Source organism: Papio anubis, chromosome 11, assembly GCF_008728515.1.
Source record: "Papio anubis isolate 15944 chromosome 11, Panubis1.0, whole genome shotgun sequence".
Taxonomy (NCBI): Eukaryota; Metazoa; Chordata; class Mammalia; order Primates; family Cercopithecidae; genus Papio; species Papio anubis.
The window spans coordinates 7,697,245-7,724,073 of record NC_044986.1 but is presented as its reverse complement, the minus strand read 5'-3'; the positions used below and the strand labels follow the sequence as shown (position 1 = coordinate 7,724,073).

At 44.9% G+C, this 26,829-nt stretch overlaps 1 protein-coding gene and 1 long non-coding RNA gene across 2 annotated transcripts in view; both read right to left on the bottom strand.

Moving 5' to 3' along the window:
• LOC103887805 overlaps positions 1-2,638 on the bottom strand; it is a 29,964-nt gene extending 27,326 nt beyond the window's left edge. Inside the window, exon 1 of the long non-coding RNA XR_002524502.2 lies at positions 253-2,638. This is a non-coding gene — a long non-coding RNA (uncharacterized LOC103887805). The remainder of the gene's footprint in view (positions 1-252) is intronic.
• A 14,544-nt stretch (positions 2,639-17,182) lies between these two features.
• The window catches only part of TEX36 (testis expressed 36), a 45,006-nt gene continuing 35,359 nt past the window's right edge, over positions 17,183-26,829 (bottom strand). The window contains exon 5 of the mRNA XM_009215600.4: positions 17,183-17,212. Coding sequence (XP_009213864.1) covers positions 17,198-17,212 — 15 coding nt within the window. The 3' untranslated portion in view covers positions 17,183-17,197. The remainder of the gene's footprint in view (positions 17,213-26,829) is intronic.

The window sequence follows — 26,829 nt, the reverse complement described above, 5'->3', positions numbered from 1 at the left end:
CACATCTTCCTGTCTGTCCAAACAGGTAATTATACTTTGTGTATTAAAGTCTTGTATCTTTGACCTATCCAGTGCACAAAAAAACAGTTTAACCTTTAAACCAAGTCATGTACACCATTTTACTCCTAGAAAGTTGAATTTACGTTATTCCGTCAAATCAGTATCAACCTGACCTTTAAACACATCAGTGTTTCTTGGAAAAATATTATGGCTGGGATGCCTACCACGGTAAACAATATTAGCTGCTCCTACCCAGTGCTGAGCCGTGCTGTGCTGTAGCTTATCAAATCAGGGGGTGGAAGTCGGCAGGGACCAGAGCTCTTCTGACAAACTCTACAGGATATGAAGAACAATGTAAATGCACCAGAGTTGGCAGATATATTTCTGTATTACTGTTCCGGAGATAACAGCTAAGGTGAATCATTTCCTACCACCTACCATTCCAAATTATTTCAAATTCTGAAGGGACTCTATTTATTTCATTGGTAGCTAGCAATTTACTTAGCTGAAGATCATTATATTTATGTGTCTGTGAAATCCTCACAATAATTACACATTTGAGCCGTCTCAGATGTGCTATACGTATTCTCATTAGTCATATACTTGCAAAGATATTATCACATTTTTTGTAGCAACCTTCACAACGTACACATAAAGGGCCCAACTGGATGTGAACTTTGATTCTCATGGTTTTCCTACATATCATATTTATCAAACAGCAGGATGCCTTCATTCACATGCAAATGCTTACAGAAAGCTAGAAAATTGTCTTAATTTCTCTTTTCTCTAGATCGCTCCAGTGCTGCAGCCCTGGAAGATATTGTATTGGGCAGCAGGGAGAGCAAACCTAGCTGAGATCTAAAATTACTTTAGGAACTTACCAAAAAGTTCCATAATGGGAAATATTTATAAGACAGCACACTTCCTTCCAAAGCGTAAAGTCATTGCAGGAGAAGTGCAAGGCATTTGTAATTTCCAGTGCTGTCAAGCAAGAGTCCCCAGATTGAATCCTGGACAATATTTGTGAGGCTGATTGGTTTATCTGAAAGGTCTATTTTGTCATTTTTAAAGTCAGAGATTATGAAAGAGAATAGACTGCCTGGTGGTTTTGCCCATTTCTGCCCTCCCCACATTTATTTCAGGAGCCGTGGTTAGTATAAACATGGTGATTCTCAGAACATCTCTAACCTTGACAGCAAATATGAACAATTCTGCCTCCTGAGCAATGATTGCAAGAGAACATGGGGATTCATTCAGGTGCCAAAGAATACTGTAGAACCACTGAGCTCAGGACAGAAACACATACTCATTTGCCATAGTGTCTCAGAACACATGTGTGCTCCTTGGGTTTACATGTGACTCCCCGACTTGCTGGTAGGCCCTGGAAGCATAAGAACTCCATCTGCTCATGTCCACCTGCACATCCCCAGCATCTAGTACAGTGCCCAGCACATAGTCAGTGCTCAATACATATTTACTGGACAAACAAATGACTGAGGCAATGAGCTGAACTGCCTCCATGCCATAAGCCTTTTCATCGGGAGCTATAACCCCGTCTCGCATTTGAACTGCCTGAGGCTAAGTCACATGACTTTCGCATAGAAGATTGAAGCCAGAGTGAGAATTCAAGTCTCCAGAACCAGCAGGTGCCATCACCTTCTTCCATGCGTGAAACGATGGTTTAATGAGTACCTACTGTGAACCCAGAGCTGTGCCAGGCATAGGAGCAGCTACGGTAAACGAGTCATGCAGATCTGGCTCTCGCAGAGCTTGGAGGCTGATGAGGAAACTGGTCTAGCAGGAGCTCACAGGAAAGGAGATTCCAGAGGGGGAAAAAAAACAGTCACTAAATAAGGACACTGTTCACAATAAAGAGAAAGGAGGGTGTCGTTCCTGTGAGTCTTGCTGTATATGAAACCACCCCAAAGCTCGGGTCTTAGAGGGGAGTGTGTAGGTGGTGGAAATGTTCTATGGATTGGTTGTGATGATGGCTTCATGACTACATTTGTCATGAAAAGCCATCGAACGGTATACTGAAAAGAGATGCATTTTACTAAATATAAATTGTACCTTAATAAACTGACTTTTAAAATTAAACAAAAAACTTTAAAGAATGAAAGCAACAGTCATTGGTTATGCTCACAGATACTATGGGTTGGGAATCTGAGATGACACCGTGGAAAAACTTGTCTCTCCTCCACGAAGCCTGGGACCTCAGCTGGGAAAACCCGTAAGCTGGAAATGACCACGTGGCTGACGCCTGGAGGGACTGGGAACTCCCTATATGTCTGGTGTCTGGGCCGTGGGCTGGTGTGACTGGAAGACTAGAATGCCCCCTGGAGCACCCCTATTTCAGCCTCCCCACTCAGCACATCTTGTTGAGGGCCTACTGTGTGCCAGCACTAGGGATACAGAAGTTAACGTCATAGACAAATAGCCCCTTCCCTGTTGGAGTTGACAGTCTAGAGAAGGAAGGCAGACAGGAAACAACATTATACGAAAGGAAATTAATGGTATGTTAGAGCTAATACATGCACGGAATAAAAATTTTAAACAGGAGGATCGGGCGCGGTGGTTCACACCTGTAATCCTAGCACTTTGGGAGGCTGAGGTGGGCGGATCACTTGAGGTCAGGAGTTTGAGAACAGCCTGACCAACACGGTGAAACCCCACCTCTACTAAAAAAAAAAAAAAAAAAGAAAGAAAGAAAGAAAGAAAGAAAGAAAGAAAGAAAGAAAGAAAGAAAGAAAGAAAGATTAGCTGGATGTGGTAGCACATACCTGTAATCCCATCTACTCAGGAGGCTTGAACCTGGGAGGCGGAGGTTGCAGTGAGCTGAGATGGTACCACTGCACTCCAGCATGAGCAACAAAGTGAGACTCCATCTCAAAAAAAGAAAAAAAAAAAAAAAAAAGCAAAATTTTTCACAGGGGAAGGGGTTGGAGAGGTGGGAGAGGGAACATTCTCTGTGTGGAGTTGTGTGGTTGGTTGGTGGCTCTATCTATGTTTTGTTTTGCCAATTCAATGGTGTGGAATTGAATCACATTATGGTTTTAATTGCCTGAGCTCAGTGTCTTCAGATGTGTGGCAGACACTGCTAACCGGTCACCCAGCATGGTTCCTCTTTTTCTTGGGCACGGTTAAATATTTCCCAAGCTCAACTGCATTCAGCTGTGGCCTTGAATGGAGATCTAACCAACATAATGTGAGTAGCAACCCGCTACCATCTCCAGGTCCAGCCCAGGAAAACCTCCCATGTGGGATCCTTCTCCCTCTTTTCTTTTTTCAGCTGCTTAATTCCTACGGCAGCTTTGGAACTACCATATTGAAGATGGCAGAGCCTCCAACAGCCAGGAACCCTGTGAGCTGTGAAGAGAGAACTTTGCCCCTCCCTTCACCAGCCTGGAATATTTGCCCTGTTTATATGAACAAGAAAGAAACTTCTGTTGTGGGGATGCACGTTGCCACAGCAACCCCATCCTAACTCACACCACGTGTTTATTGGTCGTTTGGTTCCTCTCTTCTGAGAATTACCTGCTCAGACCCTTCACCAAATTTAGTATGGGGTTATATTCCTTTATTTGTCTATAGTGAAGTAGGAGTTTGGCAGGACTGGTTTCACAAGATACAGGTCACAAAGACCCTGCTGATAAAACAGGAAGCAGTCAAGAGGCTGGACAAAACCTGCCAAAACCAAGATGGTGATGAAAGCAACCTCTGGTTGCCTTATTGCTCATTATGCATGTATTATAATACATGAGCATACTAAAGGACACTCCCACCAGTGCCACGACAGTTTACAAATGCCATGGCAATAGCTGGAAATTATCCTAAATAGTCTGAAAGATTGGGGAACCCTCACAGAATTCTCTGCCACTTCCTGGAAAACTCATGAATAATCTACACCTCATTTAGCATACGATCAAGAAATAACCATAAAAATAGCCAACCAGCAGTCCCTGGGGCTGCTCTGCCTATCGAGTGGTCACTCTTTCATTCCTTCACTTTCTTAATAAATTTGCTTTCACTTTACTCTGGTGGCTCACTCTTGAATTCCTTCCTGCGCGAAGTCAAGAACCCAGATGGCCTCCCAGGCTGAACCCCAATTTGGGGGTTCACAGTAGGAGTCCTGTATATCCTGCTGTTTTCGAAGTGTGATCTTTGGAGCAGAGCATACACTGCACCTGAAATCTTGCTAGAAATGCAGACTCTCAGGCCCCACCCAAACCTCCACCTGAATTGGAACCTGCGTTTCAAAAGATCTCCTGGTGATTCGCATGCGTATTAAAGTTGAAGAAGCTGGTACTCAAATGTTCTGAGATAATTCTTCCTCTTTCATATGTGTCAAATTCATTTTCTGCCACTCTGTAGCAACCTTTGCATCTTGAGGATCTATCTTTTCATGTACAGATTTTTTTTTTTTAATTTTAACCTTGTAGTGTTTGCCAATATTTTATGTTATGGTTTTTGCCCTCTTTGTCACTTAAGAAATCCTTGTCTTCCTGAGATCATACAGATACGATGTTATATTTTCTTCTAAAAGTTTTTAGGTTTTCTTTTCACAGATTGTTCTTCCATCTGGCATTTACATTTGTCTCTAGTGTGCTATAATGCTCTCATTTTATCTTTTCATATTGATAATCTATTATCCCAGTGTCATTCATTGGATTATCCACCCATTCCCTCCCAACTGGTAGTGTCATTCCAGTCACAGGTGCTATCTATGCTATCTCACGTTTCCATGAATGTGTGGTTCTGGCCTCCTTATTTGAATTTTTCAGTTATGTAATCTGCCTTTTTTTCATTTAACCATATATTGTCAACATTTTTCAGCAACATTAGCTGTTCCTGTACAATGCAAATTTTAATGACTGCCTAGTATTCTGCCATACTTTATTTTGTTAGACAGTTGTGTTGTTTTCAGTTTTACTCTATTGTAAATAACACTGGGGTTAATATCCTTCACACAATCTCTGCACATGTGCATACTGATTTCCTTAAGATAAATTATTTGAGTGAAATTACCAAGTAGGCATATTTTTAAAGTGCTTGATAGATACTGCCAAATTGCCCTCCAGAAAAATTGTACCGATTTATATTCCCACCTGTTTCCTGCCACTTTCCTCAACATTTTAATACCTCAACATTCAAATCCCTGCCAATTTCATAAGCTGAATAAATAAAAAGACATGCTATTGTTGTAATCCATGTGTCTTTGATGACAACAGAAGGCAAATATTTTTAGATGTTTATTGGCCTTCTGTATTTACTTGCTTTAATGTGCGTGTGAGACTGTCCAGTTCTAAGCCTGTTTTTCTCTCTCTTTTTTTTTTTTTTTGTAGGTGCATGTATCTTTTTCTTATTGATAGATAATGCTCTTTATATATGAAAAATTTAACTCTTGCCTAGGCTTATTGCAAACCTTTTTTGCAATTTGCACTTTGCCTTTTACTTTTGCATATGGTGTTTTTTTCAATGAGCAAAAGTTTTAAATGTTGACAGGGTCAAATTTTGCAATGTTTTTCCTTAGTATTATGCTAAAAGAAAAATATAAGCCCTACCTCCAAATTATCCCTCTGTGTCTTCTTTCTGTTCTTTTAGATTTTGTTTTACATGTTTTACTGTTAAAACGAAATTGTCCCTCAGGTCGGTCTCTGCTTGTGTTTTTTCTGATTTCCCCAGCCAGGTAAAATGCCTCCTGAACACCAGGTACCTGCTCTCATAGCACTTTGCACAATGACAGTATTTTCTGCGTGTGTGATTCTTTGATTAATGTTTGTGTTCTACTATATCCTGCAAGCCTCATGAAGGGTTCAGCACTGTCTCTTTTCCACACCTTTTTCTTTTCTTTTTTTTTTTTTGAGACAGAGTCTTCCTCTGTCACCCAGGCTGGAGTGCAGTGGCGATCTCGGCTCACTGCAACCTCTGCCTCCCAGGTCCAAGCAATTCTCCTGCCTCAGCTTCCCGAGTAGCTGGGACTACAGGTGTGTGCCACCACGCTCAGCTAATTTTTGTATTTTTAATAGAGACGGAATTTCACCATATTGGTCAGGCTGGTCTTGAACTCCTGATCTCAGGTGATCCACCCGCCTTGGCCTCCCAAAGTGCTGGGATTACAGGCGTGAGCCACTACACCCCAGCACCCATCAAAGTGCCAAGCACTTGTATCTGCTCTTCTGTTACCACTCAGGGGACCTGAGGCTTTCTGTTTCTTTCTGTCAGCCCCACCTGTTCTATTTAGCTCAGCTAATATACATTTATATATATTTACATATGTATATATACACACATTACTATATATATAGCTTTATAGCTACACATTTATATCCTATCCAGCCTTTTTGCGAGTTTGCAGCCAGAGGTCTGCCTTGGCTCATTGGCCAACTGTCCTCTTCTTACCTGCAGTAGCTCCCTTAGTAATCCTCTGGGCTTTATAAGCAGGCAAACGTCATACCTAAAAGTAATTGAGTTTATCTTACTTTTACTAGTTGCAAAGCGCATGTTTGATTTTTTTTTTTTTTTTTTTTTTTTGAGATGGAGTCTCTCTCTGTTGCCCAGGCTGGAGTGCAGTGGTGCGATCTCCGCTCACTGCAACCTCCGCCTCCTGGTTCACGCCATTCTCCTGTCTCAGCCTCCCGAGTAGCTGGGACTACAGGCGCCCACCACCACGCCCGGCTTATTTTTTGTAGTTTTCGTAGAGACAGGGATTCACCGTGTTAGCCAGGATGGTCTCAATCTCCTGACCTCGTGATCCGCCCACCTCCGCCTCCCAAAGTGCTGGGATTACAGGCGTGAGCCACCGCACACGGCCCACCTTTGATTTGTTTATCGCATCTGCTAAAACTTCCAGAACATGTAGCGTTTTTTACAAAAGGGGAGTGGGGGGGAGGAAAACTATATAAAACCAAAATAGAAGAAAATGGCTAGATTTCATTTGGGTTGTAAATTTTTTTCAATCATAAATTTTAAAAGATATCTGGATGGTCTCCTGATGTGCACACAGAGATAATTTCCATCATTTTTATATCAAGACTAAAGGCAGCCACCAGCCACCCCCACCAAAAGCCTGCTCTGGTCTCTTTGCACCACTGCAGGAGTCCAGTGTTCCAGCTGGAAGAAAAGACCTGCCCCCTCCAGCTGAGAGACTGAGAGCAGAACAGTAGCAGAGTGGCGTGTTGAGGTGCCCCGCCCAGCTGTCAGGAAAGCTAGAGTCAGTCCCAGCTCTGCCGCTGGGCTGGCACCCTGTTTTGGACAAGACTGTCCTTCTCTAGCTCTCATTTCCCCACTTCCTAAGGGAGGTGCCTGCCTCCCAGCTCCCCAGCCTAGGCTCCTGATACAATGGCCTTCAGCTAGTGCAGGTCCTGCCCACCCTCCAGACCTTGATCTCCAAGAAAGGTTATCTTTGCCAGAATAGATGCAAGTCGAGTGATACTTAAACACTGACTCACAAGCCTGCTGCAGTGACGGTGTTAAAGAGATAAGCCTTGGGGAATATCTGTTATTGGTTGAGTTGAGCCAAGATAGATCATGGAGAAAAGTAAACCCTAAAGCACCATAAACCTATCACAGAAACAGAGCATCGAAAACAAGCAATGGCGGGAAAGAACAAAATCAACAGGAGGCACCACCACCAAGTTCAGGGGAAGCAGAGACAAGGGTGCAAATCCTCCAAAGCCATGCAGGCACAACCTCTGCTGGGCTCCATCCCTGGTACCTGCCCCAGCGCCACCACCCACACTCCCCTCTCCTTATAGTAGAGGTCTCCACCACCATGCCTTCTGCTCCTTGAGAACACGGACCATGCCTCATCATTTTGTGTCTCCAAGCACTTTCTGGATGCTCAGATGGTGAAGTAATTTGTTTTTGTTTGTTTTTGAGACAGAGTCTCGCTCTGTAGCCCACGCTGGAGTGCAGTGGTGCGGTCTTGGCTCACTGCAACCTCTGCCTCCTGGGTCCAGGTTCAAGCAATTCTCCTGCCTCAGCCTCCTGAGTATCTGGGATTACAGGTGCACACCACCCTGCCCAGCTAATTTTTGTATTTTCAGTAGACACAGGGTTTCACCATGTTGGCCAGGCTGGTCTTGAATTCCTGACATCATGATCCGCCCACCTCGGCCTCCCAAAGTGCTGGGCTTACAGGTGTGAGCCACCTCACCCGACCATTTTTTACTATATATGTGTGTGTGTGTGTGTGTGTATGTGTGTGTATTATATATACATGTATATATCACCTAGTTGCATGTATCATTGTAAAAATTTTTCACATCATTAAATATTCTTGTAAAATATGATTTCTCAGTAGCTACAAAACATTGCATCTTATACCTAAGCATTCTCTTTTTTGCTAGATATTTAGCTTTGCTCTTTGAGCTGTTATAAGTAACTCTGTAACATGCATCTTTGCCCCTAAATCTTTGTCTGAGTATCTTGTCAGTCCCCTAGGATTTGTCCTTCTTGGTTTAAAAGCTATGAACATTTATAGGGCTGCTGATATATACTACTACATTCCTTACAGAAATGAACCAGCGCTGTCTGAAGTCACCCATCTCAACAAATCCTTGCCAGCACTAGGTTTTTAAATTATAATAATAAAAATCTTTGCTCATTTTGTCGAGAGAAATGGAAACTCATTGTTGCTTTAATGGCCTTTTCTTTGATTACTAGTGAAGCTGAACATTTCCTCTTTTGGCTACTGTCCATTTGTAATTTATCTTTTGTGAGTTTTCTGTTCATTCCTTCTATCCTTCCTCTCTGTCTCCCTCTTTTCCTCTGACATTCAGTGAAGATGTGCTGAGCACTGATTTGTCAGACCGTGGCAGACGGGGATCAGGAAGATACAGTCAAGGACTCACAACACACCCCAGGCCAGAACACTAGCTGGAGCCAGTGACAGTTGCTGCCAGGAGGCAATCACAAGTCAATTTGTTTTTAGTTGTGGTAAAATGCACATAAAATAAAATGTATCATCTTAACTATTTTTAAATATATACTTCAGTAGTGTTAAGATAATTTACATTGCTGTGCAACGCATCTCCAGAACATTTTCATCTTGCAAAACTGAAAATCTGTACCCATTAAACCGTAACTCCTCAGAACCTCTCCCCCCAGAACCTGGCAACCACCATTCCAGTTTCCATCTCTGTGAGTTTGACTACTCTGGGAACCTCAATTAAGTAGAATCATATAGCATGTGTCTTTTTGTGGATGGTTTATTTTGTTTAATATAATATCCTCAAGATTTATCCATGTTGTAGCATGTGTCAGAATTTCCTTCCTTTTTCAAAGCTAAATAACATTCCATTGTATGGATAGACCACATTTTGTGTATTCACTCATCCATCAGTGGACACTTGTTTCTATGTTTTGGCTGTTGTGAATTGTGCTGCTATGAAAATAGGTATACAGATACAGTATCCCCAAACACCTGCAAATGTCTTCTGTGTATATGTTCAAAATATTCTTTGGGGATATATACACTCCTGAGTATATAGAATATATAGAGTAGATATCCAAAGAATACTTTGGATACATACCCAGGCGTGAATGGCTGAGTCATGTGGTAATTCGATTTGTCATTCTTTGAGGAGCCCCCGTGTGTAAGCAGTCGCACTATTTTACATTCTCTCCAGTAGAGCACAGGGGATCCAGTTTCTCCATGTCCTCACCAACACTTGGCATTTTCTGTTGTTGTTTTTTTTTAATAGTAGTCATCCTGACAGATGAGAGGTGTTATCTTATTGTGCTTTTGATGTGCATGTCCCTAATGATTGGTGACATGTTTTCATGTGCTGGTGTGGTGTATATCTTCCCAGTGTGTCATTTTCGACATTGCTTTTACCACTTTTATTAGTCAGGGCTCTCCAGAGGGACAGAACTAATAGGACATATGTGTATATAAAATTGAGTGTATTAGGGAGAATTGACTCATATGATCACAAAGCGAAGTCCCACGATAGGCCGTCTGCAAACTGGAAAAGAGAAAAGCCAGCAATAGCTCAGTCCAAGTCTGAAAGCCTCAAACCCAGGGAAGCCGACAATGTAGCCTCTGTCTGTGGCCAAAGGCCCAAGAGCCCCCGGAAGCCACTGGTACAAGTCCCAGAGTCCAAAGGTCAAAGAACCTGGAGTCTGATGTCCAAGGACAGGAGTGGGAGGAAGCATCCAGCATGGAAAAAGAAGGAAGTCAGAAGACCCAGCAAGCCAGATCATCCCACCTTTCTCCACCTGCTTTGTTCCAGCCTTGCTGGCAGCAGATGGGATGCTGCCATCCACATTGAGGGTAGGTCTTCCTCTCCCAGTCCACTGACTCAAACGCCAGTCTCCTCTGGCAACACCCTCACAAACACACCAAGAAACAGTACTTTACCAGCCATGTAGGCAACCTTTAATCCAATCAAGTTGACACCTTATATTAGCCATCACAAGTCCACCCATTATCAACCTGTCACTCATACACGTCTCCTGAAATCATACTTAATCCCCACATAAAAACAATAATAAGGTCATAATTATGCCTAACATAATACAGCTATCCTTCGTACAAGGAGAAGCACACTAATCCTTAACCTAAATGCTATTACATAAAGCAAACAACGCTTAAATGCTCATATGACGTCAATAAATTTTATGCTACGTGATAAAGGAAAAAGAAAGAAAATAAAATGAAGATATTTCCTTAGTACAGGTGTATACATGCACAAACATATTTTTAACAAAATAAGGAGGAAATACTCATGACAATACTCATGACAATTACAGTCCTCATGTCTACAACTGGTCACGTGGTCATAGCTGTTATTGATGACTACCTTCTTCTATGCATTCTGTATTCCCTTTGCCTTCAGCAAGTACCTTGGCTGATCATGATTCTTCACCTGGTAGAGTGACCCAAACCTTCATTCCTAAAAGTCTGGGTCATTTGTTCCTGCCTGGATTGGGTTGTAGTTTCCCATTGGCCTTAGCTTCCAAGATCAGACAAGATGGGGCGCATTCAGCATGGTATGGCCGTAGAGCCATTGACCTTAATCACAGGGCTTGGTAATACTAAGAGATGCCCCGAGAGATCTCATGTGTTCCACACATACTCTTCCTTACCTTCATTGAGGAGTAGTAGTCTGATTTCATCTTGATAGTCCAGGTCAATCACCCCAACCAACACTATAACTCTCTTCTTAACCTGTTGGCTTGGAGGCAGGAGGAGCACAGAGTGGCCAGGTGGCAGTCTTAACTTCCAGTTCAATGGAATCATTGTTGCACCTCCTGGTGGCAGCATTCCTCCCTCTGGAACTAAGACTTCTAGGCCTGCAGAACATAATGTCACAGTAACAGGAAGCAAAAATTCTGCTAGTGGATTACTAGAGGTGATGGTGAGTGGTGCCATTTTCACTTTCACCCCTTGGTTCCTGGACCTGTGAATCCAGGCTATGGGAGAAACAGGACCATATATTGGAGGCTGATTCAGGGTATATACAGCCTTCTGGAGAACTTTGCCCAGCCCTGAAAAGTATTGTCACCTAGTTGGTATTGTAATTGTGACTTCAAAAGGCCATTCCACTGTTCTGTCAATCCAGCTGCTTCAGGATGATGTAGAACATGGTACGACTAGTGAATTCCAAGAGCATGAGCCACCGCTGCTCTGGCAGCTGCTGGGATACTGCCCACCCACATTGAGGGTGGGTCTTCCTCTCCTAGTCCACCGACTCAAATGTCAATCTCCTCTGGCAACACCCTCCCAGACCTGTGAATCCAGGCTATGGGAGAAACAGGACCATATATTGGAGGCTGATTCAGGGTATACACAGCCTTCTGGAGAACTTTGCCCAGCCCTGCAAAGTATTGTCACCTCGTTGGTGACAATACTCAGAAACAATCGTTTACCAGCCATCTAGGCATCCTTCAATCCAGTCCAATTGATACCTCGTATTAACCATCACACAACCATCACATTTAGCACAGCAATACTGGGAGAGATTTGTCTTTCTGCATTATCTCATGATTGTTTAGTAATATCTGTAACATGAAACTGACTCAGAAATATCCCCAGGATTGACTGGTTTCAAAACCAAAAAAAAAAACAAGTCTCCTGTTAGTCCCTGATCAACCAAACCCTGCACAGCCCGGAGACAGGAAGGTGGGAGGCCCTGTACGGGACTGATGGGTAAGTCTGAAGAGACTCTGTAAGTGTGAGAAAGGCACTTTATGTTCATTCTGGCTCTTCAAAGTCTCGCTGTGAATGTTGTATCAGCAAATATGTACCCAGGGATTTAATAACACATTAAAGAAAGGATTGGATGTAAATTATTTTGAATGGCTGTCTATGCAGTTTGAATCTATAAATAATCAGTCGCCTCATTGCTTTGGCTCTGGAAAGAGGGCATGGAACATATTAATGGGGATCATCTTATCCTCACCTCAGAGTGGACACACGTCTGAGAGTTGGTGGGATTAACTCGTGTGGACAGGTTGGAAGGTTTTCTAAGATGTTGATTTTTTTTCCCTCTTGGTATCACTAATTCTCCATGTCCCTGCTTTCAGATTTATCTGCAGTAACTTTTTGATTCTAAGCTGGACAAACTCTGTAGTTCTGAGTCCCTTCTCCCAGTTGTGAATTGTTACAGGCTCAGAAAGGCAGGTTAATCCTAGTGTTTGTGGAAGCAAAACACAGTCTGGCTGTGGAATATCTTGATCTCCTCCCAAGCCCTCCCTGCCATTCACTATCCCCCTAAGAACTTCCCAAATGACAGTGAGGCACCAATGTCCATGTGAATTTTGGCAGGATTCTCCTTTCCCTGAGCTGGGGGCAGGTACGGCTCCACATAGGTGAGTGTTGGAGGTAGTCAGAGACCAGAGAACAAAGTGGGGAAACCCAGGGCAGGCATCCTCGTGTCCTCCAGTCCTGAGCCTGTTTGGGCTCTGAACCAGACCCAAGGATTTGATTCTCAACCCTGTCCTGCAAAACAGGTCAGAGGGGCCTGAGGAAGAGCTGCAATGGGTCATGACTGGTGGGGCTGGTCATAGCCTCAACCCTGAGGTCTCCATACACTCCCCGCTAAGCTTGTTCTGGTGAGCTCATCTTCACTGGAGGTGGAGAATGACCCTTCCTCAAGCTGACTAAATACTCATGAGATGTATAGTTCTGCAGGAAAAAAAAAAGGCCCGAAAGCAGCAGCAGAAACAGAAAAGATATGAATTTTAAAGGAGTGTTGTCCAGGGCACTTGGGGAAATGGCACAGAGGGTTTTGTGAGAGGAGACTTGGGGGCAGATCCTGGAGAAAGTGACTGTCCTTTCTGCAAGCAAGCACAGCCATCTAAGAGCAAGTCAGCTTTTTGCATAAAGAGATAAGGACGGGGCACAAAGGCAGGCACAGAGGTACAAAGGCAAGAGCCATCAACACAGGAGCCATAACTGCGGAGGAGGCCAGGGTGACCTTGGCCTCTGGAGAACAAACACAAGCAAAACAAAGTTTCCAGGAGACATGCCAGACAATTTAGATAGCGATCTCTCTAGATCTGGCAAGGGCAACACCTCTTCCAGAAAGTCCGTGCTGATCCCTGCACCTCCCCAGAACTCCTGGTGGCCCCGGGCTCAGCCATTACTCAGCTTTTCTCAGGACACGCAGGCGATATGTGTGCATCCTAATCTCCCAGCAGACATGAGCCCCTCCCGGGCAGGACTGCCTTCTTCAGCCCCGGGTCTAAGCCCAGAGCCAGATGCCGGGCCTAGCACAAAGTAAGTGTTCAATTAAACTTTGGTGACAGGAACTGAAAATAGTTTAGCTCCCCCACCAAATCCAAATGTTTTACTTTGTGGATGTGCAGTGTGACATGGGAGGCCATTAAAGGGTTTGAGTAGAGGATGGAGAGTTGCCCAAATTGAAAGTAAAAGTGAGATTTGATCCAAAGGTTATTTCGATGTTCTGGATCAGTTCATAGTTTAGTTTAAAAATGTTTGTTTCCATCTGGGGGTTGGCAGAATTGTGTGTAGTAAAACCCCAGTGACATGTTCTCTTTCAAAAGGAGAAATAAGAGGCAGACTGGAAGGTGAAACATAACACAGTTGTTATAAATTTTTAAACGAATTTTAACAACTTTATTGAGATGTAGTTTACATAACATGTAGAAGTGTAAATATGTCATACATGTTCAACTAGATGCAACCTCACACGCAGAGCCAGGAACAGAACATTGCCAACATCCCAGATGCCCAGCCCTGGACTCTTTAGTCTTGGCACCTGACCCACTGCAAAGCCACTTTCGTGGCAAAGACTTTCTATGTATCTACCAGGCTATGTTTCTCCAACCGATGCCACCTCTTCTACGGGTGAAGGATTTCCTCAGCTCTGAGCACATTCCCTCCGGTCATGGGTTCTGTCGGAGTTGGTATAGTGGACACCGAGGTGTGCAACTCAGACCTCCCCCTGCCATGAAGGAGGCATAACCCATCACCTGCTCTCATAGACACCTTTGGGGACCACGGCTGCAGAGAGCCACCTCATCCAAGGTTACACCCCTTCCTGGGCGAGCCATATCACAGATCAGTGCCGGGGATAAAGGTCAGGCCATCTTAGCCCAACTCAGGACAACTCTGAAGGGCCATTCCAGCTCAGAGCACACCTGGGGTCAGCCAAGAAGCCACACTTCTACCATTACCCAGTCCCACTCCCTCCTGCTCCCTTCTACAAGTTCAGTCCCACCAGCCCTCCCTGGTAAACACCCTGCACACTGAACTCCACCTCAGACTCTGCTTGCTGGGGGCCCATTCTGCAACAGTCAGCTCCCCATTCAGCCTCCCTGCCTTCACTTTCCACAGACAGTGCCGAGTCCCCCTATGTCCCGGGCCTGGCGTCAGGACTGGCCAATGTTGACAGAAGAGTCGTTAACGTTCAGGTGCCTGCTGTGGTGCTGTGCTGTTTACAGAGCACTTTCATGCACATTATCTCATCTCCTTTCTTTGTCTGTGCATTCATTCATTTACTCCTCATTCAACAGACATAGTGAGTGCCTGCTCCATGCAGAAGTGAAGATATAATGAAGAAAAAAACCTTTCCTTCCCCTGGAGAGCTCACAGTCAAGTGCACAAGGCTGATGTCAAACTAGAGAATTCTCCCAGGCATTAAAGCTGTGATGCAGCAGACACAGAGGCCATGAAGTGGGGAGAAGGAGGGCAATCAGGGAGGGCTTCCCAGGGAGGTGGGAACTTGGAACCAGCAGCTGGAAGCAATGGGATCCAGGGGAGCACTAAATCCAACACCGAACACCACAGTCGGTCCCAGCAGTGCAAGAAACCTGCACACAAACCAAGCTACTCAGAGGTTTCTATTGGTCTAACCCGAGATGGCAGGAAGTCAGAGATGTCTAATGGCCTTGCGCTTCCCTCCGGGCGTGACCTCCCGGAGGCTCCTTCCCACTGGGGCCTGGGAAATAGAAGAGAGGAGACTGAAAAGGGAAGGAGGGAGTTTCCGGAGTGGGCTGGTGGGATCGCAAATGAAAGAATAACAGGATCTTGGAAAGCAGCCCCAGGTCCCACCTCAAGCATTGGATTAATTTAAATCCTTCTTTGCCACTTTCCAGAGTCAACAGGATTTGCTAAATTTTGTATCTCCAGTAGGAGAAGAACCTTGAGAGAAAAAGATTTTTTAAATACATGTAAGTGAGATGTTTTCACTAATCTGATTTTGGGGCATATTGACACTTGTAAAATATTTAAATCCTTAATTGTGCTGTCAGACATACTACTTTAGAACGTATCTGGATAGAAGAACAATGAACATTAGGTTATGCTTTTAGATGTTACAGAGATGAAAATATATCTTGGCTATTTATCAAATTAATCACCCTATAATCTAAAGACAAATGGGATTCCTAGGGCAGTATTCAGCCAGTAATTTAATACCTAAGTTTTTCTGATCAATAAACCATTGGCTTGTTAGAATATTTAAGTCATGTTTAAGTCATTCAGAAAAAAAAAATCTATTAACTTACATTCTTGAAAGCATGTATTTAATTTAAAACATCATTTTCTATTTAAGCATTGCATTTTACACCGTTCTAAAACAACCCTGATCTTTTTTATCTTAATTTTAATAAAAAGAGTGAAACAAATATTTTGAATCAGAACTACGTCATAAAATACTATCGTTTGTTCAACAAATGTACAAATAAACAATGCCACCACATTGCACAACTCCAGGGGACACCATTCCTGTTTTGTCCTCAAGAAACATCCAGGTCTGCATGAGTCCTTGGGACACCAAGGGATAAAACAGAGCTCTGGGAGCTGCAGACGCCAGCACAGGGCACTGCAGAGCCCAGAGGAGGGTGCCAGTCTCACCGGTGGATTTGAAAAGGTGCCAGGTGGCAACACTTAGAATGTCAAAGCCACAGGAGACTCTTCAAAGATTATCCAAATGAGAGATTAAGAGACTTGTCCAGGCTAACCCAAGTGACTGTAAGACTGGAGTCACGGTTTGCTGCCTGTCTGAATTTAGCGTGCTTACACTCACGGGTTAAAGGTTATGCAATTTATTGGTGCCTTGAAAAAAACTATTAATAAAATGTATTTGAGACCATGTAATGATAAGAAGCATTTGGCACTTGAAGGGAAAAAATGCGAGTGTGCTGATGTAGAATTCTCCACTATAAAAACATCTGGCTTTGTGTGCTGCCGCGGAAGGGAGCAAAGCTTTAAAGGATTCTATTTGGAGTCACTGCATTAGCTGTGCCTGCTTAATGCTAACAGGCTGCAAAGTAGCGCATGTTCGGTCGAAAATGATTTCCACCTCAGCACCCTGGACATGGAAGCACAGTTAATGTCCCACTGTCTATATCTTATTTGTTATTGTGGCCTCTGGTGTGGGCTTGCGGCTGCTGCGCAAAATCTTCCTGGAATCGTATTGCAGCGAACCTTCAGAGAGGAGAACGGAAAGAAAAGAAGCTGCTTTTTAGCAGTTGCTTTCTTTTGGAATGGATGAGCGTATCAGTCTCTAATAACACTGACCAGGAAAGGCTTCATTTGTCTTGGCTTTTTTCTCCCGATGATGATAATTAGGTTTCTGGACACAGGAAGGAAGTGTGGAATGGAGCATCGTTTTGAAGGAATCTTTTAGAAGTGCTTTTCGAGATCTTGCATGAGTACGCAGCTGGTAACGAAGAGGCAGCGTTCATCCGCCATCTCTGTTTTCAAAATCCTTTCTAAAGATTGTTATAGAGTGAAAAGCTGGAGGGTAAAAAATAATAGTAGTTAACTGTCTAGGGAGTGCCTGCTGCGACCCAGACATTGTCACAGACATCCTAGGTGATGCGTGATCACCGAGATTTGTGACTGCGGTGGGGGGCGGACAGAAGAGTTCCTGAGCACTGATGACACATGTGCCAGGCACGGAGTTTCATGCTTTATATCCACTACCTTATCTATTCCTCACAACATCCTCTTGGGGAAAATAGAAGTGTGAGCTCCATTTGACAGGTGAGAAAGCCGAGGTTAAGAAAAGCTATTTCATTGACCAGTCACATGACTTACACCCAGTCTCTCAGTCACAAAGCTCCGTGGCCTCTCTGTAGTTAGGAATTTGTGCAGGGCAAATTGCAAGTAAGCCATCAGTCAGAGTCTGATATTTCAGCCTGATCTACATCATAACTGCAATTAAGCTGGGCTGCAGAGACCAGCACTAGTCACTCACAAAAAAAGGACTGACTGTGTGGTGTACAAGGAACACCCTGTGATGGAGACGATCTGACTTTCATACAAGATATTTTGAAAAAACAATTTGTAATCAGAAAAACCCCAGGTTCTGAGAAGCCTGTTTCCTCATCTTTCTTGAAGAAATTGAGGCGACTTCAAATTTACCCAATGAATTAGTTTATTTTGATGTCAGAATGCATGGGGAGAGATTCTAAGGTGAAAGAAAAATCAGTGTAATTGCTTCTTTTTTCAAAATCACATATTACTTTGTTCATTATGAAATAATGAAGCATTATTTAATCCCATTATGAAATAAATGAGATTGAGTAAATAGCATATCTGCATTCACTCGGTGATATAAAGTCAGGAAATGTTCATCCCACTGACATTTAAAAACAGCAGCTCGATTTTTCTTAGTAATGAAATTGTAGGTATTTTCATTACAAAAATATATTTTATAATAAATACAAATATGGCATTGTTAAATTAACTGTTAGGGATGAAGGCCTTCCCAGCTGGCTGGGTTTTGAAATGTAGATTCACTTCTTCAAAACCGAAGTCTATCCATCACCGTGATCAATATGAAACGAAATCATCAATGAAATTTGTTTAAGTCACTGTGAGAGACTAGGGTTAGGTCTGCGAGGCCCTATTCCAGTAGGTACACCTGCCCTCTCGATGAAATTTTTTTTAAGTCACTGAGAGATTAGGGTTAGGTCTGCGAGGCCCGATTCCAGTATGTACACCTGCCCTCTTGTGGTATGTGTCTGTAGGATCACGTACCATGCATTTTTAAGACCGTAAGAAATACAGTATTCCAAGTGGCTGTCTATAAGCCAAGCCATAGGGTCTAGTGCTCAAATAGTTCTGATTCTTTACAAAAAAGTGTTTTCTAGATGCCTCCTCTGCTAGACATTGAAAATCTCAATGTGCTCATATTTAATGACGGCAATACTGAAATGAAATTCTTTTATTGGCATTTTATTATTTATTTTGTTTCAGCTACTAGGGGTGCATAACAAATCACCCCAGAACTTCATGGTGTACAATGTCCATTCTATGAGTTGGGAATTCAGACAGGGGATGGATTATCTGGGGTCTCAGGAAGAAGGTTTAAAGTCTGGGGACTGGATACACTCGAAGGCTTGTTTACTCCAGTGGTGGATGAGACTGACTAAAGGTGGGGAGCTCGGTTTTTCTCAGTGTATGTGGGCTCTTCATGTGGGCTAGTCTGGGCTTCTTTAGAGCACAGTGGCTGTGCTGCAAAGGTGAATGTCCGGAGACAGAGAATGCGAGGCAGAAGCTCTATTCGTTTTTATGACCAGCCTCAGGAATTAGACACGGTCACTTCTGCCATATTCTACTGGACACAAAGGGCCAGTTGTCATTTAGTATGGGAGGGGACTGCCTAAGGACACGAATACGGGGAAGTGTGGGTCATTCGGGCATCTGGAAGGCTGACTGCCACGCATGCCAGTGGGAAACTAGTGTCTGTTACGGGGATGGCACCCGGTCCTAATGAACTCTCCATCCAACTGTGGGCCAGTGTGGAGGGTCGACGTCCCCTCCCTTCCCACTTCCACTGGAATGTCTCCGGGAAGACGATCAAGGGGAGAAGTCCTAATAGAGGAAATCACCCCAGGGAAGAGACCCAGTCTTCCAGGATGTAGCTCTGGAGTTAAAAAGGGAGGCCAGAGGCGGGGCTGTGGCGCAGATGGATGGGAGGGTCAGGCTCCAGGGAAGGGCGGGAATGGCGCTTCTCCCTCTGCTCCTGTCTCAGAGTTCCTTCCCCATCCCCACTTCTGCCTGCTTTTTTAAAAAGTCCCATCAAGGACTTCTGGGAGAAATACGAATGACTAATAAACAGTTTTGAAAAATCTTCAATCTCGCCAGTAACCCTGGAAACAGACACTGAAGCAACAAATCAGGCAAGCTGAAAGGATTTTATTAGGCAGGAAAGGTATGGTCAGAGTGCTTTCTCCAGTGACTACAACTGCATTGGATCAAAACATTGACTGCTGCCTATAATTATCTGAGTACATCTCAAGCCTTCATTCAGGTTTTTTTAAATGAGTATTTTGACTCCTAAAAAATAGCTGGTATTTAGGAACACCACTGCTAACATTTTGATCACTACTCATGAGCTATTTCAGGAGCCCACCATGTAGCCCCACGCCCTCGGGGTGTGCCTCGGCTGTATGACAGAGGAGAGCTCTGTCCTGATCTTGAACATTCTGTGTAGTCGCTGGAATGAGAGAAAAGCATATTTTTGGGGTATGCTCTCTTAGAGGCAGGAATGATCAACCATAGGAGCCAGAGGAGGACGCAATTCATTCTCCTTGGGTTTGGAGGAATTTAATACAACGGAGTGACCAGGACAGCACTGGGATGTGTGAGGATCCAGAGAAGAGGGATTGCACCTGGGTCTTGAATAACAGGTGAATAGGATTTTTTTCTAGGACCTCCCTTCTGGTGGGGTAGTGGGAGAGGCATTCTAGGTACAGAGAACAGCATGGCCAAGGTCCAGCGATGTCAGTGAGTGCTCTATGTGTGGGAAGTGGCAGGTGCCCGGTGCCCTGGTTGGTGACACAGAAAGGGAGTGTTTGGAAGCAAGTGAGGCCGCTTGTGGAGGCTGGTACAGAGTGGTTAGGGGTCATGCCGGGAGGATGCACTTGATCCACTGGTAGGGAGCCTGGCATGGTCTTTTAAGCAGGAACACCATGCAGTCAGGTGTTTTAGGAGAAGCCCTTAGCGTGGTGGCATGTGGAGGAGCGAGAGGATAGGACAGAAGATGGCAGCAGAAAGCTGGAAGTGAGGGGGATCTGGGGCAGTGTGTGTGGGAGTGGAAAGAAGGAAATGACGAAAGAGACTGTCCTCAGGCTGAATGGCAGGGTGTAGGCAAGGGGCATCTGTGAGGACTCCCAGGCTTGGGGCTTTGGTGACTACGTAGATGGCAGGGTCTTTAACTAGACAGAATGTGGACTCTGAGGAGGAGAAGAGTGGTCTTGGGGAGAGCTGGCGCTCTCATTTGGACTGGCTGAGTTGATGTGCTCATGAGATATCTGGGGAGCAAGTCCAGCAGAAAACAACCTTGGGTGTGCCTCGGGATATTTATCTGGTGAAATCCTCTTGGCTTGTCTGTGTGTCTTTTATCCACTGAGATGCACAGTCCTAAGGGAAGAGACTCTCCTTCTTTGTCCCACAACTCCTGTGCCTAGTACAGGGCCTGGCACCTTGGAAGGTTCAGTAGACTTAGCTGGATAAACAGCTGTCTACATAAGGGACTGGCCCACAAAATGCATTCAGGAAGAGGAAGCGTAGGGAGGGAAGAGGGCCAAGAACGTAACTCTGAGGACCACCTTTTGAGGAATGCTTAGAAGAGAAGCCAGTAAAAGTGATGGGAAAGAAGAGAGAGTGGGAGAACGAGCCCAGCTGGCAGTATGGGCTGGGGTGGGACAGAAATGGTTCCATCCACTTTTGTGTAGGATCCCCTCCCAGTGGACAGCCAGGTGAATAAACCAGCTCATGTCTCTTGAGCGATTTTCTTACCAAACATCAGAAGTAATTATGGCCAGGTGTAGTGGCTCAACCCTGTAATCCCAGCACTTTGGGAGGACAAGACAGGTGGATCATTTGAGGTCAGGAATTCAAGACCAGCCTGGCCAACACATGAAACCCCGTCTCTACTGAAAATACAAAAATTAGCTGGGCAGCAGTGTTGTGCACCTGTAATCCCAGCTACTCCGGAGGCGGAGGCAGGAGAATCGCTTCAGCCTGGGAGGTAGAGGTTGTGGTGAGCCGAGACTGTGCCACTGCACTCCAATCTGGGTGACAGAATGAGACCCTATCTCAAAAAAAAAAAAAAAAAGAGTTATATGCATACTTCATTGCCTTATCTTTCCATTCTGTCTCTCTAGAGGGAAAATTCCCTAAAGGCTGTTAATTACCTGAAATAATTCAATAGGTGGAAAGAACTGATGAGAGATGATTTTTTGTTAATGGTGGCAACTTTGGAAATCCGTAGGAGGCAACATCTCTCCAGATGAAAGCCAAGAAACCCAGTCTGGTGATATTTGGTTGCATATATTGGGCTACAGCTGATTTGCTTGACACTGGCTGCCTTCTGTAATGCTCTTCATTCTAAGTAATGACATCTGCTAAATAATTAGCTAATTGTTTTACCAATCGATTTTTTAAAAACATTCTGCGGTAAAACCAATATAGCAGGAGAAAATGTAGAAAACAGAAGGAAAGCGATCTCCCCAAATCCTGCCCCCAACACAAAGGCTCTGATAGCGATGGTTCACTTCCAGTCCCTCCCCATAAGCAGCTGGCTTTTTACTTGTAAACACCATGTACCTTGTATCCTGCTTTTTTCCCACTGAACATTATCTGATTCTTTTTTATGAGCAATGAAATTTGATATGAGGTGCTGCTCACATGATGTTTGGAAAAGACCATTGTTGGAAGGATTGGTGAGTACTTTCTAAGCCCCATCGACTTCAGGGAATCAGGAAATTAAACTTTTTATTTATTGGTCTTTGACTTTCCCATAAATGGACACAGTTCTACGTTGTTTGACTGCATTGTAAAAGCAGACGCCTGGCGAACAAAGGCATGCCGATGAGTAATTAGGCATTAAGCGGGAGGCAGGGAGCTCTTTATGGGACCCTTGGTACCCACCCCGCTGCCTCTAGGGTTCAAGTCTACTCCTCAGCATTGGATACCTTTACTTTCTTGGACTTAAAAAAAAAAAAAAACTTACATTTTTTTGGAGTGGGGAGGTTGTTTCTGGCTTTGTTTTGCTTTTGCCCAAATGTTTAAAAACAATGAGCTGACCTTTGTATATTCATTTAAGGAAGAGGATAAAGGATGCTTGTTACGTACACGATATTTTTTAAAAATCCTGTTGTCTGAACCTTATTAATCTTGCATAGCGCTTGAGTGATTGGAGACTTAAAATATAGAGAGTGTGATTCCTTCTGCAGAGCCAGCAGAAGCCAGGTCCCAACTCTGCAACATCTCTCTTTGATGCCAAGGAGGGGAGGTGATCTGATCTCATTTACCTCCACACATTTGATGTCATTCCGGAGACGGTATGTTGTTATGACAAGTTCCTCTGTGAGCCCACTGGGGTTGTTAGTCTTGATCCGAGTACTGATGGGGGAGCAGTTTTTGCTTTGGGCACTTTTCCTTGTGAAATGCATCTCTTCATCTGCTTAGTCCAGAGCAAACTTCTTATCTTCTCTCCCTGTGATCACAGCTATTAAATAAATAACAAAGGGGACTCTATCTTCTCAGAAGAAAAACGGAAGCGTTCTTTTCTGCCTTGGTAAAATGTTATCATTTCTGCAGACACATCTTTGCTTGTGTGCTGCAACTTTGTAGAACAAAATGATAGTTGCTGCCTGCTAGAATGGATAGCGCCCATTTTGTTAAAAATCAGAAGGTTAAAAAATGCCCAGATCTGCAAACAATGGCTTAGTGTTTGGCTGTGTTGAAAACATCCACCAGTCCATTAGCGCAATATGTCATCAATGAGGGTAGAGAGAATGAAGTACTGTGGCAAGCTAAAGGTGAAACGATGGATGGTGAGCCCCTGTCCCCAAGGCATGGAGTTTGGGGGGAAGATGAAGCTGTACAATGACGCCTAACACACAAGTGGGCTGTGCTCGGGGCTGTGAGGGAGTTCAGAGAAGAAGGTAACATTTCCTCCAGCTGGGGCCAGGATGGAATGACGAGGTCTTCCCTTAAGCAAGGCAGGGAAAGGGATTAAGGCCACACCAGACCCACTGCTAACCTAACATTCCTTGGTTTCCTGGGAACTAGCAGAATCTACCGATAGTGCATGAGAAGTGTAACTAGGAACTTGATTTTGTAAAGATTTAACAGCCAAGAGTCTTGCCAAGAAGCGGGCACCACCACGTTGCTCCTTGCATTTAGAAGGGATCCAGAAAGGTCATCCTGCAGGCCTCACTGACTAGCCATTGGAATCTTCTAGGTAGCCAGACTCTTACCCTGCATCTAGCACTTTGAAAAACGCTGTGCATTCATTTTCTCATGCAATCCTTAATTGTACAAGGTAGGTCCTATCATTAGCCCCAGTAGAAGGATATGAAAACTAAGACTTAGAAGTAGCTTGCCCAAGGTCACGAAGATATCAAGTAACTGAGCTGGGCACCAAAGCTCTCCTCTCAATCAGTAGGCCAAGACCAGCCTTGACAACTGTCCATGGCAAAGGCATTTCAGAATGCTGTTTGCTAGTTCCCCTGCAACAGTGCTCTGCATACCAGGCAGGGCATCGCGTGCTGGGGTACGAAGGTACAGTGGATGGGGAAAGTGCACCAGCTTTCTCTTGTCCCCCAGCACTGCCATCCTCTTGGCCTGAGAACTCAGCAACATCACTGTGTCCATTCACGTCCTTGGGGCTCTGCCTGCTTTCTCACAGTTTCTCCTGTTCTCCACTCACTCCAGCCAGTGCCCAGTTAATGGTTTAAATGAACTGGGATGGTGGGTTCCACTTCCAGCCCAGACTGGAACCCAGCCATCCAGGGCTCTTTCAACCTGTCTGCTTGGTGATTGGGCAGCCTGAATTCCTAGGACACTTCATTTTTTTGTTTTTTGAGACAAGGTCAAGCTCTGCCACCCAGCCTGGAGTGCAGTGGCATAATCACGGCTCACTGCAGTGTCAACTTCCTGGGCTCAAGCAGTCCTCCCACCTCCGCCTCCTGAGTAGCTGGGACTACAGGTGCACACTACCACGCCTGGCTAATTTTTAAAATTTATTGTAGAGATGAGATCTCGCCATGTTGCCCAGGCTGATCTAGAACTCCTGGACCTAAGTGATACCCCTGTCTCGGCCTCCCAAAGTGCTGGGATTACAGGCATGAATGAGTCACCACACGTGGCCTTCAAATGTTTACACACTGTGTTTGCTGAATTATTTTATATGGATGACTCACTAAATGAATAACCAAATGAGATTCAATTTTGATACCTTCGTAAAAGTTCCAAATGAGTTCACAAATATGAACTTTCTAAACCCATGTTCCAGTTCTGTAAGTCTACCCCACACATTGTGACCCACCACTGTATCAGTGGCAGTCCCCCAACCCGCTCAGCCCCGCCCCCATCCCCACTCAGGCCAGTCCCCCAACCAGCTCAGCCCCGCCCCCCTCCCCACTCAGGCCAGTCCCCCAACCAGCTCAGCCCCGCCCCCCTCCCCACTCAGGCCAGTCCCCCAACCCGCTCAGCCCCCGCCCCCATCCCCACTCAGACCAGTTCTCACTTTCTGCGGTCACGTCTCTCTCACCCTCAGTTCCCTGCCGGTGTACTTGTGTGTGGGTGAGCTAAGAACACTCAGCGTGAGATGTGTCCTCTTCAATGTTAAGTGTATAATACGTTACTGTTGACTGGGGGTGCAATGCGGTAGAGGAGATTTCTAGAGCTTATTTGTCGTACTTAAATGAACCCTTATACCCATTGATGGATAACTCCCCATTTTCCCCTCCCCCAGGCCCCAGGTCACCTCCATTCCAGTCTTTGATTTTATGAATTTGACTATTTTAAACATCTCAGATAAGTGGAATTATAGGCCAGGTGTAGTGGCTTATGCTGGTAATCCCAGCATTTTGGGAGGCAGAGGCGGGCAAATCGCTTGAGCCCAGGAGTTTGAGACCAGTCGAGGCAACATGGCAAGACCCTGTCTCTACAAAAAAATTAAAAAATAAAAATTAGCCTGGCGTGGTGGTAGACACCTGTGGTCTCAACTACCTGGGTGGCTGAGGTGGGAGGATCACCTCAGCCTGAGAAGTCGAGGCTGCAATGAGCCATGATATCGCCACTGCACTCCAGCCTGAGTGACAGGGTGAGACCCTGTCTCAAAAAAAAAAAAAAAAAGTATAATTATGCAGTGTGTGTTCTTACGTGTCTGACATTTCACTTAACATAAGATCTTCAAAGTCTGTTCATGTCGCAGATTGCAGGGTTTCCATCCCTTTTAAGACTAGATGAGATCCCACCGTATGTATGTACCACATTTTCTTTATCCGTTCACCTGTTGACTGGATGTCCAGGTCAGTTTCACATGTGAGCCATTGCAAACAGTGCTGCAGTGAACATGGGAGTGCAGACATCCCTTTGAGATCCTGATTTCACGTCTTTTAGGTATACATTTCCCCCAGTCCTCCCAGCAGTTGTCAGCCCTGGCTGACCCTAGAATCACTTAGAGAGCTTTTCAAAAATGCTGAGGCTGGCCCCACCCCCAGGAACCTGACTCAGCTGGTCCAGTGGGACCCCTGTGGTGGGCTCCCCAGGAGACTTGACAGGCAGTGGCCTCAAGAACCTTGCTCCCATCCATCTCATGGCACAGTCTCCTTGCTTTTCTCCACAAGAATGATTTCCACTTCAGTCTTCATTTTCTCCTGCCCCTACTCCTGAGCTGCTGAGTTCTCTTGGAAAAATCCCACAGCTGGACCACAAACCTCTACAAATCCAGACCCCCGCCCTGCTGCCGGGCTCCGTCCAGCTTCCTCTCGGTTATGGCGTTCTCTTGAAATGACGATGCCACAGGCTGCCCATCTTCCTCCAGGTTTCATCTCAGGTGCCTCATTCTCAGCTGAAGACCTCTCTCTGCCTCCCTCAGACACTCCAGAGAAATCCCCAACTGCCTCCCTCCCCACTCTCAAGTTTCTTTCATCTCTTCCCATCCACTTGAGTCATGTGACACCCCCCTCCCCCACCCTCATCCCCCACTGCCAGAAGTGGGTCTCCCTTCCAGGTGCAGGCCCCTCCCCATGCTGCCCCTGCTCCCCTTCTCTCCTCCCCCATCCTCAGGCAGCCTCAGCCTGGGCATTCCCATTCCCTTCTTTGCCTTGGTCTGTAAACACCACTCATTCCTATGTTAAAAAAAAAAAAAAAAAAAATCCTAAAACAGAAAGAGAGAGAAAGAGAGAAGAGAGAGGGATTCAGAAGACAGAAGCAGAGAGATGGGAGTGAGAGAAGGTCTCAGTTCAACGCTGAAGCTGGAGAGGGAAAAGAAACAGATTCCCCCTGAACCCCCAGAAGGAAAACCAGCCCTACACCTTGGTTTTTATCCAGTGAGACCCACTGTGGACTTCTGACCCCAGAATTATCAGATAATAAACTTACGT